Source organism: Ovis canadensis, chromosome 9 (genome assembly GCF_042477335.2).
Source record: "Ovis canadensis isolate MfBH-ARS-UI-01 breed Bighorn chromosome 9, ARS-UI_OviCan_v2, whole genome shotgun sequence".
NCBI classification, from domain to species: Eukaryota; Metazoa; Chordata; class Mammalia; order Artiodactyla; family Bovidae; genus Ovis; species Ovis canadensis.
Window position 1 is genome coordinate 16,098,919 of NC_091253.1, and position 14,500 is coordinate 16,113,418.

The following is a 14,500-nucleotide window of genomic DNA, read 5'->3' on the forward strand; positions in this document are numbered from 1 at the left end:
ACCTCTCTGGGAAGCCAAAATAAACTGAAATTTCTCAGCCCACAATGCAGAAGCAGATCTTTGAAAATTCGCCAGATTTATGTGGAAAGATTATATAAAGTAAACAGATTTCTATCTTCTCAAGGTGCCCTCTTTTCCACATTACAATTAGTATGAGGAGCCAACATTAGAAAAAAATATTTCCAAAAGCATTCACTGTATAATAAATATTTGTTATGTATCACCTATTCAGAAAAATCATAAAGCTGTATATCAACAGAAGGTCAGAAAAAAATAAAGGTTAGCCCATTTGTTTCTTTGGAAGTTATTTTCCTTTTTCCTTCTCAGGACTCTTCTGTGATGTGAAAGGCAACCTAAACACAGAAAAAGAGTTAAAAACTGCAATTTTCTTAATGAAATTAAAAGGGTAAACTTAGCTGCCTTGGTTTTTTTTGCAATGAAATGAAAGAAGAAAAATAAAGTTCTGTGTTAGTCTTGTTTGTTTTTGGTGTTTTTTTTTGCCTTTGCTTGGAGTAGGAAATGGCCACCCACTCCAGTATTCTTGCCTGGAAAATTCCATGGACAGAGGAGCCTGGGGGGCTGTAGTCCATGGAATCGCCAAGAGTGGACACACGCACTTGAGATGTATAATGAAATCAACAGGCAAAAGGATACTTACATTAGCAACTGAAATTCGGTTTTCATTTTATATTTCCACTATTTTAATGATGTAAAATGAAAACTAAATATTAACCTGTCAGGATTTTTTACATTTTATACGTGAGCCTTGAAATGACCAACTCACAAAACTTTCCTTGAATATCCAGGCCAGTTCAAATGTTCTGTGGCCACATCACTGAAAAACTGTATATGAATGTACATGTTATGTAATTTTAAAACAGGCTAAGTAGTCAACAAGTCAACATGTACGTATAGAAAGACTATTGGAGGAGTTCCTAAACTCAATGGAGTTATGAAGATAAACATATACTGATCCTGAGTTAGGATCAAGTGTAAAATAAAATGTGTCAACTAAGCTTCTTTTTTTTTTTCTTCTTCTTCTTCCAAAGGATTTTTTTTTTAATTTTTTTAATTTTAAAATCTTTAATTCTTACATGTGTTCCCAAACATGAACCCCCCCTCCCACCTAGCCAATTGGTTTTCACTTTGATTAGCTCAACTCTTTCAAGTGAAAGTTGTTCATTTATTTCCGACTCTGCGACCCCATGGATTTTAGCCCTTTAGGCTCCTCTGTCTATGGAATTCTCCACGGAAGAATACTGGAGGGGGCTGCCATTCCCCTCTGCAGGGGATCTTCTGGAACCAGTGACAAACCGAGGTCTCCTGCATTGCAGGTGGATTCTTTCCTATCCGAGCCATCTGGGAAGCCTAGCTCAATCCTTTCAATTAGTAGGGTTAGGCAACCTGCAACTCTGCAAACAGCTAATTATTACATAAGACTGTTAGCACATTAAAAGGAACAATTTCAGACCAATCTCAATGTAATTAGTTAACAAAATCACATACTCCTGTACCAGTAAATGTCCCAATAAGAAACAGACGATGTCTTGTAGTAAAGTAATTTGAGAAGAGAGTAAGGCATGGATAAAGCTTGGAGAAACCAGGGAGACAGAGTACAGTCCTACGGTTAGAATCAGGACATGGGCCTCAGGAGTGAGAGAAGAGAGTGGCTTCCACAGAATCCAGGGAAGCCCACCCACAGGAGCTGTGACCTTCAAAACAGGAGTGGGTTCTGATCTGTTTCCCACATGCAATAGCATGTCTCAATGTGCAACGCGATAACTAAAAAATAGAACATGTTATTTCTTTAAAGCACAGATTGCCCTAGAGAATGATAATAAAACGAAAATCCAAGATAGACCTTGGTAAATCATCTTTCTAAATCTAGACAGGCTCTGCACTTGAAACACACTGCTCTTTAAACTTAATGTGCTTAGATTGAAAATCAATAGATTTTTGAAACTTACATCACATTTGTTTAAATAATATATACCAAATAGGGGAAAAAAAAAAAACCCTAATGAATGAAAGTTCTGATTTGTAAAGACGAGTCTATATTCAGTAGTAGAGCAATATACTCTGATCATTGTTCTGGCTGGATACCAGGTCATTTTTTTTTTAATAATTAGATCTATCCAACCATCCTAAATGACTGTGTCTCTTTTACATTATAGAAATGGCATTAAATATAAACTCCAAGAACACTTATGTTCAATTGAAGTAATGTTCCCATGATACATCTGCAGATTGGAATTCCTTTAGTCAGGTAAGATTTGGACGAGATGATGCTGAGAGGCCCTTATGAATCTGAGAATTTGTGATTCAGATTCAGGTGTTCCAGAAACAGAGAGAAACTCATAGCTCTAAAATTCTGTAGTTTTTCATTTGGACCAGTCTATAGTAAAATGATGAGAAAGGAAAGCCATGGTCTTTAAGGTATAATAGGCCCATGTTGATGGAGCGAATAATAGGTGCCTCACACAGTTACTGCTCAAGTAGAATAATTTGTGCCACAGACCTCTGTGAACTGGAAAGCACTGTCTCAATGTCAGGTTACCTTACATTCTTTAATTTATAAAATGTTTAACAAAACACTCCACATCTTTATTTTCTTAAAAGTGATACATAGATGAAGTTTCCTCTTTAAAAAGTTATTAGAGAACAAATTATCTTTATTTATATATGCAGTATAGATATTAATTTTCAATAAAATTTTCATCAAAACTTTAAAAATTATTTTTAAATGGAAGAACACCAGTGGAAATGTCATGAAATAGATACTCTATACCATTGACCCAGGAAAGCAAATATTTCTGTGCGCTATTTCTATCTTTTTAACACATTCATTACTAAAAAGTAATTCACCAAGGTAGACTCTGGTTAGGTCCACAATTGTTTTAATGCTTTTGATTATATCTAAGTGCATGTAAATTGCATCCTCAACACTGTAATCTGGTTCCATCAGTGTTTCAATGTCTTTCCCATGCACATATTTGCTCTGTTTTCCTAAACAAGTCTCAGTTTTTAAAGAATCTTGGTATCTAGAAGTAATTTGAGAATATAATATCCAAGATTAGGTTAGTAGATAAATTATTTCACTTAATATGGGAGAAACTAAGCAGTAACCATTTTGCCTTCATATTTTATAACACGCTTTAAGCATAAGGGATGTGTCATAAGGGGAAAATGCATATCAGCAAACATGTCCAATTTCAGAAAAGATTCCTACTCAGGGAATTATTTTTGAGACAAATAGCTCCACACTAATGTATTTACTATGCATTTGTTACTTATGGCACTTTCAGTGCAAACTAGAAACATATTACTTTATTAAGAATATCTTATTAATAATAAGAAGAAATATATTAACCTTTAATAGATAAGTATTAGCTAGGTCATTCTCTGCATATGAGCAAAATTCCTGAATGACAGTTCAAAGATAATTGAAAATAGAGCATTTAGCATTTAATTGATCACAGAACATTTAGCATTTTATGCAGTCTTATAGATGGCATTCTGTAATTCAACTTTAAGAAAACATCAGAATCTTCAAATGAGTTCTAACAAATTTTTAAATGTGTTTTCAATATCTGAATATGTAAGCCTTTGGAGGACTCTGAGGGCTCATTAGTCTATAACAACTAAACACAATTCAGTGAAAAAAATTCCAAAAATGTTCTACTTCTTTCCAAATGATTTAATATAGATTTAATTGCTTCAGGATAATTCCTTTTCAAAACAGAACTAAAAACATGAATTTAATTTTGCATAATGCAGCAAAGAGTAAAACACTTGGAAACTCCCTAATTTACATTTAGACTTTACAGACTTTAAAAAGGATCAGCAATGATATCCAGAGGACAGCTTCCCAGCCCTGGGATGACTCACATTCACTGGCTTGATCTATTTGATGTATTAGTCATGCCTCCATCAACACAAAGGTATCCAGATGCGACCTTTTCTTTACATAATACAAAACAGACATTCAGTCAACTAATGACCCTTTGTTAAATGCCCTAAATTCCTAAACAAGTTCAAATAATTATATGGTAATCTACTTCATTAGTTATTATCAATCTTCTATCATTTATAGCCAAAAGATAAGAATAAAAAAGAGGTGTCAAAAACTGAATTGAGGGCCCAGCAAAACTTGAGGATTAGACCAAGCATCTTCCATATGCAATCTCATCTAATTCAGCACTTCACTACAGTACAGTCAAGCTCAGTGAAGTACTGTCCCTTGTCCAGGATGCTACGAGGTGGCTGAGTCACTCTCAGGACCCAAGGACATCTCATACCAAAATACACCTTTCATTTCAATTCAGTGACACACTTAGAAAAACTGAACACCTCTCTGATCTGTATTAGTTAACTGAATTGGTAAGAAATTTCCACAGGGCTGACAGGAACTAAAATATTCCAAGCCATTAATTTCATTAGTTTTTTGGGATAATTTTTTTTTTAACTACATGTCACATCCTGTTCTCTTGTACCCTGAGGAATAAGCATTTCTAACAACCCAAGAAGGGAAGCGGGACACAGAACAGGTTCTCAGGTGAAGGTGTGGATTCAAACCCAGCTCATGGTATTTCAAAAAAGTAACAAATGTTGATTTTTTAAAAAACTATGATTTCAGATCCAAGGGCCAGATGACTTGATCTGTATTTGTAGGTAACGCAGGTCAAACTGACTCTAAGGAACCCTGTGTTTACTAACGTATTTCGTTTAACAATAAAATCACTTCTATTAGGAAATGAAGTATAGGAATACATGAAGTTGGAATCTAAATAAATGAAATTCCCATCACAGTTTTGAAGAAAACTAATGTATAGTACATTTATCTGCAACTAACACTAAAATTGGAATGATACACATGTGTACACACAGATTTTTCTGTTAATATTTTAATTTACTGCCTCCAAAAAAGTTGCCATATAATGGAGTTTTCATTAATACTACATATCTGAGCCAGTCCCTAAATTGCTTGACAAAATTCTGAAACGGCAAAAGTAAAAATTAGGGCCTGTTACTTGGCCAGGCCTAAAATTTTAGTAGTATTCTACTATTACTATACGTATAGATCATAATTAGGAATAAGTAACAGAAGCTCGAAATGACATCCAAATATTCTTCCTCTTTCTTGGAAAGACTTTGCATATGTTTCTCTTCAAACTGTGGAAAAAAGATTTGGAAAATGTCATTTCTGGATAAGAACTGCTAGAGCCAGAAGAAAAAAACACAGATAGAAATGAAGAAAATTTAAAAAAAACAGGTAAAAATTGGCAAATTTTCTTACTACTGTTTTCGTAGACAGCTGTATATAGAAAGTTATATTTATCGCTAATCTATTATAATAAATGCATATGGAACTAACATTATTTCTCAATGACTCCATTCTTGTTGTGCTTTTAAAAATGTTAGACAATACTTTGAGATAAGGAGCTGGCTAAATAACACCTTAATTGTACTGGAAATGTTACAAATGTTATTAACCTCAATTTATTGGTATATTTCTTATTTAAATTTTATATTTTGTTTAGCTCACTTAACATTCATTTCAACCAATCTTTACTGAAGCTCTGATTAGACTGCTAGACAACTGGAAGACCAAGTCTGTACATTTGAAGAACTCACAAGACCAGCAGAGGAAGACAGAAAAATAAATGGACATTTCAATGTCATATGATAGATGCTAGAACAGAAGTACAGTGTGTGCAAAGGGCTATGGGTCCAGCCAAGGGGAAGGGCAAACTGACAAGATACCACTGACTCAGGAGATCTCTGTACATTCTGATACGGGGTGGGCTCACAGCATTCAAAAAGGAAGTAAGAGCCAGGAGGCTAAAGAAGCAAGGCAAAAGTGAGTAAAAGAGTGATGAGGCAAAAAAAAAAGTAGAATGAAATGAGAACACTTGAAATTGAAGAGACACAGAAATTGCTCTGGATTTGTGCCTACAAGCTCAAACACACACACACATATACAGGCTAGACTTTATACAGGCACATGGTGAGACTTCCTTTGGGTGGATGATTATCAAGGATTAGCAGGGGCAGAATGAAAAGACAAGGAAGTGTGTGTGTTCAGATTTCCTGGAATCTATACAGGGATCCCAACTCCCTGCAAATAAGTAGCGCCATTGATGTTAAGTAGGAAACAAAGCTTCCATTAAGGCTTATTACATGATTTAGACACCCTGGTATGTAATTTCTCTCTCTTAACTCTTTTAATTATTTAAGTGAAGTAGTAAGAAATAAAATCATATATGATCTTTTATACTTTAGCTATATAGTCCATCTGTGGTAAAAGAAAGGTATAAAACATATTAAAGACCTCATGAATAAATACCAGTCTTGCCCCTACTCATATCTGAAAAAGAGGTAAACAGCAATGTTACTTTAGTTTTCTTTTAAAAACAGGTATATAGACTGTACATAAATAGTTCTTTAATAACTGCCTGAAATAAGACATTATTTTCAAGAGAGTCCCTTTTGCTGATTTACTAGACTTTCAAAATTAAACATAACAATTAGGAAATGACAGCTAAGTTTCTATAGTCACATGGCACCCTCAAATCTGTGAAATATGATCTTAAATAAGAAAATATTTAAATATAATAAAATTCACACTTTAATGAAGCATTATTTAACAATTTACTTTTATAATATATTCAAGATAACACCTGTAATTGTCAGTGTTGTCATTTCAAACAGTAATAGTCTTCTTACTGTTTTCTGGCTATGAAATTCTTAAGTACATGAATGTTTGTTAACAAACATCTTAGTAGAAATCCTATCTCAAAACTGACATTCTATTGCTGGGAGCCTATAGTTTTCTCAAATACAACTAAATATGATAACTACCATGGACAGATACAAAATATTCAGTATTCAGCATCTCTTTTACCATCACTAGCAGCATTACATAAAAAATTCTGAAACTGTATCCACTGAGCCTAAAGACCATTCTGTCAAATTTGTGCCACCTCTGTGACATAATACACTGGAAAATACTTCTACTCAAGGCTTCTGAGTCAGTACTGAAAATAGCAAATAAAATGGGAGGCAAAAACTATGGAAGACGAACTTGTAAATATTCCCCTTATGATTTACAGGATAGTTTACTTTTCACAGAAAATAGAAATCAGAAAGTAATATACAAGTGGGACTTTTAAAATCCCATTTTAGAAGTTGAGATTACATGTTACCAAATAAAATGAAGACATTTTGGAATTAAATTAGATACAAGTAGCACCACTGTATGTAATTATTACATATAGCCCTCAAGCCCTGTGAATATCATTATGTGGTAGTTTATTCAAAATAGTATTAAACAATTCTTTCATAAGATTTTACATATCATTTGTATTGACTAAGATTTAATGTACTTTTTGCATAATTTGACTAAATTAAGCATCTGCAGATTTTCACATTCCTTTCCTACAATGTAACATGGCCTGAAAGGCCTTCTTTGAATGAAGTAAGGAGTACTATATACATATTTTATAGGAATTACTTACAAATGCATCAGCCACAATTATGTCATCAGGAATTACTTATCCTTATCTTTCTGACTCAGAACACCTAAGCAATTCAAGAGCACAACTGTAGAAGACAGAGGATATAGGCTGTACAATTCTACTGATATAGCACATATTCTTCCCCTATTATATAAACTTTTCCTCTTCAGCTCTATTAACATGCTAACAATTTTAAAACAATCACTGATTTCTCTATGGAGGCATTTCTTTCTCATTTCACCAGCTAATTAGCCAAAAGAAGCATACAGCCTCCCCTAGGATTCAAACATCTAATGTCTAAAATCACTCTTAGTCATTTACTGAAACGAATGACAATCTAGTCCAACTTCTATAAATCTCAGCCCTTTCCTAACCCACACCTCATGATCATGACTAGCAAAATCTCTAAAAATCATACTCAGTGAGCACACAACAATTTTGGTTTTGTCACTTGCTACCATTCACAAAAAAAGGGTTGTATAACCAAGATTCTTTTTCCACTGCCGTCAGCAGTCAATTTGATGATAAAATTTTAACCACTGAAGATACAAATTTTCTCCATTTTCTTAGAACAGCAATAAAACAGACAAGCAAAACCTAGATTCTGGTGTTAATTGTCTTATTAGCCAGCTTATAACATCACACTTTCCTCATGTACTATAGCTTCTTATTCTAAGGGACACTAATCGGTTTTAAATGGTGTTAAATACCATCCCTGCAGTTGCAAGTGCTTCTCTGGGATTTTTACTAGAGAAAAGAACTCCTGTAATTTAAAACCACTTTGCTTTCTTCAGTCACAGCTGTTAGGGAAACACTGACCTGTAGAAATCTTAAAGGTTTTTTACCCTTCTCCCAGCACCATTAGTCTGAATTTATTTTCTAAGGCTTCTTTGCCCCGAGTGCCATGCCTCTTCCATAATTCCCATCCCCCAAAAGGCTTTCAGCAGAAAAATCAAGGCTTTTTGCTGGTTAAGCGGTTTTCTTTTTTTTTTCCCCACCGCCCCCCTGCCCCCTTACAAAACCTTGGCTACTCTTAAAATTCTCCAACAACGTGTCAATTTTATGTTGGCCACAAAGACAACTTCTGTTGGGGGAGGAGAGCAAGGAGGGACTGGAGCTTGGCTGTCCCTTTCCACAGACAGAGATCTTTGTGGCAATCAGAAAACATTTCCTGCATAAAAATTCAACATGCACTCTGGGTGCAGGGTTGGGGAGCAAGAGAGGCTAGATACCAGCCGTGCCCTCAAAGGAACAGAAGGCATCCCCTAACCTTCCAAAGGGGAAGGCCGTTTTCGCAAAATGTGCCAGCTTTCCAGCCTTATTAAACATAATCCACAATCTCAGATCCTGGGGCAGCTTCCCCACTAGTCGGGGTGAAGTTATAAATCACTCCTGTACTCTCCCCCTTTCTTCTGTGTTTCCGCTGCACGGCTTTCCATCTAGCTCGGCTCTGACAAGCTCAAGAGGGGACCAAGAAGACAGAACCAAAAGTCATGCTAACAGGGTACCAGGTCTTGCAGGACCTGCCTGTGTTCACTTGTAACCTCACAGTCTACACTTCCAGTGGGCTTCTGTTGACCAAGAGCCTGTATGGGACTCACTGCGCAAAGCATCTTTGACACAATGCTGGGTCTCTGGGGGGAGGGGCACCCTTGCCATCCCATGTGGGGGAGTAATTTGGTCCACATCGACATGCCACTGAATCTGTGTCACTTCTCAGGAGCTTTTCCAACCCAGAAAGAGGCCGCAGATGAGACAGTGGGCTGAAGCCCCAGCGAGAAGCCTACAGATCCACTCCCAGGTCTGAGTGTCTCCGTCTCCCCCAGGGGCTGCAGCCTAAGAAAGCAATAAAGCATCACCCCCGGAGCCACCCACCTCCATCTCAAACGGACTCCACATTTTTGCACCTATTTTCCCCTGAACATTCCCACTGGCATCTAAGAGCAGGTTGCTGAGCACCACCCCACCCTGCCACCCATCTAAAACCTTGAAACATAAAACTAGCTTGAGAGACCAGTGAGGACCACAAATCAATCCAGAGGTGACCCAGGGACATGGCAAGGATCTGCCTGGTGTGGGCCACAGCACCTTTCCGCCCTGTCGCCCCCCGCCCCCGCCCAGGCACCCCCTCTTGGCTGACCTTACCTTCTTTGGGCGGTCGCTTGGCCTCCCTCGTAAGATTGCAGACCTGGGTGGTTTGCAGCTCTTGGGTCAGGCAGCCCTCAGTCTGCTCATTCAGGGGCAACACCACGTTATTTAACAAAACCAGAGCCTGGTCGTCGAGCCCCCACTCTCCCAAGTGCTGAGGGCAGGTGCACTTTGTATACATGATCCCGCAGGACTCCGTTCTCCCATTTTCTGACTTTAAGCAGCTCTCCAACCAAGTGCATAACACATGACAACCAAACTGGCTCGGGCTCACCTTGTTCAACACCAAAAATTCAAAAAACGATTTCTGATCTTCTTCCCCTTTTTTCTGTAATCCTGGGAAATCGGTTGGAAAGACCCGACGTATTTGAATAAAATTTTTGTCATACTGTAGAAAAACGAAAGCATTCTTGGATTCGCAGAGTTGCATTATAGAATGATTCTTTCTTAAAAGATCCTTGATTTTTTCATGGGAAAAATGATCAAACTGATAAGCCAGGAGGGAAAAGTTAGAGCAGCTAAGGTCCTTTTTGGAAAATTTCAGGTAAATGCTATATTTGGTTGGATCTGGATTTTCCAGCGTCCAAGTGCAGTTTGTAAAGTTTTTGGGAAACATTTCACTTACAGAATACGATCCATAAATGACTCCCTTCACCAAAGTTGAACACCAGAAGTCTTGGGCAGCATTAAATCCAAACATAACCAGGAGATAGGTGGAAAATATATAAATCAGCAGGTTACGAACAGCCTTCATCCTATGTCATTTGGCCTGTAAAAATGGCAATGAAAACGTAAAATGCAAGTAAGAGTCTACGCACATTGATAAAAAGAAACTCCTTCCAATATTACAGCCAGCTGTTTTCAAGATTTCAGTAAAAAAGCGTTTTTGAAAAAGGGCAGGTAATTTTTTTATAATGCCATAAAACTATCTGTTGCTGTGTGAACAGCGCCCTCACGTGGTCCTTCGCAATGGCCAAATTCTCTACATTCAATTTAAAAATAATATTCAATAGATTACTAATAGGAATGCTCTTATCTACCAACATTTCCTTCAAGTGCATTATGATTCTATTGAAAGAAGAGGAAAACTCTGCTTTTTAAATATAACAACCTAAATTTTAATTTCTGAGATATTGTTAAGTAACCCAGACAAACCTTTTCTCCCCCTCAGCTCTCTGCCTGCAGTAAACAACATCACACAAAATCTGATAATCTGGGAACAGCTGTCGTCATATTATTTCTTTTCTTTTAAATGTGAAAAGCACGTATGACAAATGATACCTCAATTTTAAAAGCACAAATGATAATTGGTTGCAGCTGAAACACCATCGCCCAAATGCTCCTACTTGTCTTTGCAGGGGCCACTATGTGAACTGATGGGAAATTCCTATGCAAAACTACAGGCATTCATGTAGATTAATAGAATTTGTAAACCATCATCCGAGAAAGGGCAGATACAGAAGGAAGACTTGCTTTCGGACATCATTATTGAGAACCACGATTTAAGGCAGTTATTTCAATGTGACATGCCTCCTGGGATACATAAAGTAGACCATTGTATTAGTATCTGTTTCCAAAGGCGGTACTAGTGAATAATCCCAGAACCACAGGAACTGATCTGGTTTCAGTCTTTTTTTTTTTTTTTTTTTTAATTAGGGTGATTTTACCTAGAGTTATCTACTGTAATTTAACATTTACACATGGTAGATATAAGAATTAGCATTGTCTCTTCTAGCAGATTTCAATTACTGAATTGTTGCTACCTCTCCAATATACAGCTCCAAAGCTCTTTTCTTTTCCCCCTCTATTTTTTAACTTGGCCTTACATAATACAGTAATTCTTGGTTATATTTACCTCTGTAAGTTGTTATCCAAAAGTAACTTGAATCTTTTTCAGCTTTAACCTTTAAGAAGTTATTTCTTAGAATAAATGACACTGCTTTTTTGCTTAGCCTTTGAGCTGAGAAAAGTGATGCCAAGTTAATTTTAAAAGTCTTTAGGCTGCAGTCTCTTCCACTGTTCTGTAAACAGAGACAGACATACAGACATATAGATAGTTAAGACTTTTCATGTCTTTGCCTGGGTCCTCTCTGAACCAAAGGATAAAACCCTCTTCCTCCCCGTTGCATAACACACACCAATGCATGCACACAAAATCCAGTTTTGAAGTCCCTGAAGACAGATCTGCAATCCCCAGATCATGATTCCAATTCTATGTCTTCATATAAGCAAAAACAACTCCAATTCTAAATCCCCATATAGCAGCAGTTTAAAATAACATCAGAATTGCTGGGACTATCAAAACAGTGTTCTCTGATTCAAACATACAGCTCAATGAATAATGCATTTTCTTCTTGAGAAAATTAAGCCAAAGAGGATGTAAAGGTTAAAAAACAGGGAAAGTTATGGGAAATTCTAGAAATAATCCCCCCTTTTTCCCCCTGCTGTAGCACTTTGCAGGCAATGCAGGTCTGCGCAGTGTTCTTCAGGATAGAGTGTAGGCGTTGAGCCCAATGTGACAGTGAGTGTCTAAATTAGGAATTCCATCCATGAAAGGGGGCTTCATTTTATAATCACTAACTCAAAAAGAGGTCGTATTTCTTTTCCTAATGAAACCCGGTACTTTTGCTTCCATCTATTTGACAGTGCATGTCTGCATTGCTGTGCCCATCAAGGATGAGAAACAGTGGATAAAAGGCTCTGATTTCATTCTTCGAGCCTGCTCAAGAAAGCCCCCTCAATATAACGCTCTTTATTTCGCTCACTGGTATACTCCTTCGCGTACGGAGTCTTCTTTTATTCTACATAACCACAAATGGATCGCCGAACTCTGTTACCCCCACCACCACCCCCATCCCCCGCCAGTCCCCGACTGCAGGGCCACTTCCAACAATTACATCTTTCTCTTTAAGAAAGAAAGAACCGGGTTGCGGGTGTGTAAGGGGCCCGGCCTCCGAGGATTCAAGGATGTGCCATTTATTTATTTATTTGTCTCCTGCTGAGAGGCAAACTGGCGTTTAGTTTAGCTCCCCTCAAAACTGATTTTCTGGGTGACACTTTAGTTTAGTCGAACATAGACGGCGCCATCACTCCACTGATTTTTTTTTCTTTTTCCCCCAATAGAAGACCCACGGCCTCCCCTTATCTTAACTTCCTTTTAACCTAACATTTCCCCCCACAAAATGACCCTGATCACACGCAACCTCCAGATGTTCCAGGTCTCTCAGCCTATCCCTCCTGACCGAGCACATCTCTGGAAAATGAGACTTGCCCAACTTTTCAACTGCGGCGTTTAAGTCAATGGAGACCGTCAGGTCTGCTCGCAGCCCCTCCATCCGCCAGCAACAGCCTTGCCTTTCCCGATCCTTCCTCCGCAACACCCCCTCCCCGGGGGGAAAGCTGGTGGCTAGCGACCCTGGCGGAGGGAAGGTGACCCCCGGACCCCAGTCCTTACCTTCCTCTCGGAACGCTCGGGGCGCCTAAGGCAGCAGCGCAGGCACGCGTCCCAGCAACAACGACGGAGAGACGCCCCTTCGGTCCCGAGCCCCGGAGCCCATCTTTCCCCGACTGAGCTTAGAAAATCAGGATGGATTTTTTTTTTTTTAACGCGCACATAAGAGAAGTAAAAGAACGCGGGGATCGGGGGTGGGGGGAGAGAGAATCAAAGAGGGGAGGGCTGGAGGAATAAAAGCCCCCCAGGAACCCGGAGCCTACGCCGTAGCCAAGTGAATCCAACCTCCCACCGAGGCGCCGGCGGGAGCGGGGAGAGCCCCCCGAAGACAGACGCTAAGGAATTAAAAAAAAAAAAAAGGAAGTGGCTTCATAGCCACTGGAGCTGTTTTTCCAGACCTGCCCCCCCCTCCCCCCGCCCCCAGCAAAGCAATCGGCCAGGAAGCGCGCCGAGCAGAGGCGGCGGCGCGGCCGATGCGCCGGGGCGGCGGGTTCACTCCGCGGGCGCCCGCGGCCGCCTCGGGAGGCTGGGGCTCCTGCCTTCCCCTCTTCCCGTTCTCCTCCCGCCCCTCCGTCTCCCCCCGCCCCCCAGCCCGCAGGTACTGATAAGAGGAGCGGGGTAGGAAAAAAAAGAGCCTTGGCTGGGGATGCTGGTGATGTCGGAGAGCCGTGTGAATGCCCGGCGAGGAGGGAGGCGAGAGGGGAGCCAGATAGTAAAGCTCTGTGTCGGGCGTGCGCGCGCGACGCTCGCTCTCCCGGGCGCGCGGCGGCCGGAGCGCGCGGCCCCCCAGGCGCGCGGCGGGCCCCGCGTGTGCTCGGCGGCGACGGAAAGAGCGCGCGCCGCCCCCCGGGGCGCGCGCCGGGCCCCCGCGTGTGCTCGGCGGCGCGCGCGTGCCGCGCGGTGCACCCAGAGGCGGCCCGGGGCCGGCACGGAGCTCCTCCTGGCGGGGCGCGGGCGGCGGGAGGGTCGCGCGCGGGGGGACGGAGGGCGGCGCGCCAACCTCCGGGCCGCGGTGCCCCTCACGTCACCGCTGCTTCCAGCCCGCACATCCCGGGAGCGCGGCTGTCTGCGCCTGGGAGGTCTGTGCACCTGCAGTTCCCAGCGCCGCGGCCGGCGGGGACTGATCGCCCTAGGGAGGCCAGGCCCGGGCTGCGGAGCGCGGGAAGGCGACCCCCGGGGCTGGGGCGAAACTGCCGCACTAGGTCGCCTTTCTCTCTCTCTGTCTCTCTCTTTTTTTTTTTCCCAGCGCCGACCTGTCGCAGCTTTTCCTTTCCGCACCTGGACTCGGAGGGATGGATCTCCCACCGCGGAGGGGGCAGGTCTCGCCCCCTGCAAACGGCGCGCGTACCCGGGAGGAACAATACTAGTTTGTGGTTTTTTTTTT

The 14,500-nt window shown here is 40.7% G+C and overlaps 1 protein-coding gene across 1 annotated transcript in view; it reads right to left on the reverse strand.

Annotated features, from left to right (window-relative positions):
- Positions 1-13,868, reverse strand: part of ADGRB3 (adhesion G protein-coupled receptor B3) — an 898,087-nt gene extending 884,219 nt beyond the window's left edge. Inside the window, exons 1-3 of the mRNA XM_069599501.1 lie at positions 13,120-13,868; positions 11,521-11,686; positions 9,663-10,434 (exon numbers count right to left, since the gene is read on the reverse strand). Of these exons, the coding sequence (XP_069455602.1) occupies positions 9,663-10,419 (757 nt within the window). The 5' untranslated portion in view covers positions 10,420-10,434; positions 11,521-11,686; positions 13,120-13,868. The remainder of the gene's footprint in view (positions 1-9,662; positions 10,435-11,520; positions 11,687-13,119) is intronic.
- Positions 13,869-14,500: the final 632 nt, after the last annotated feature.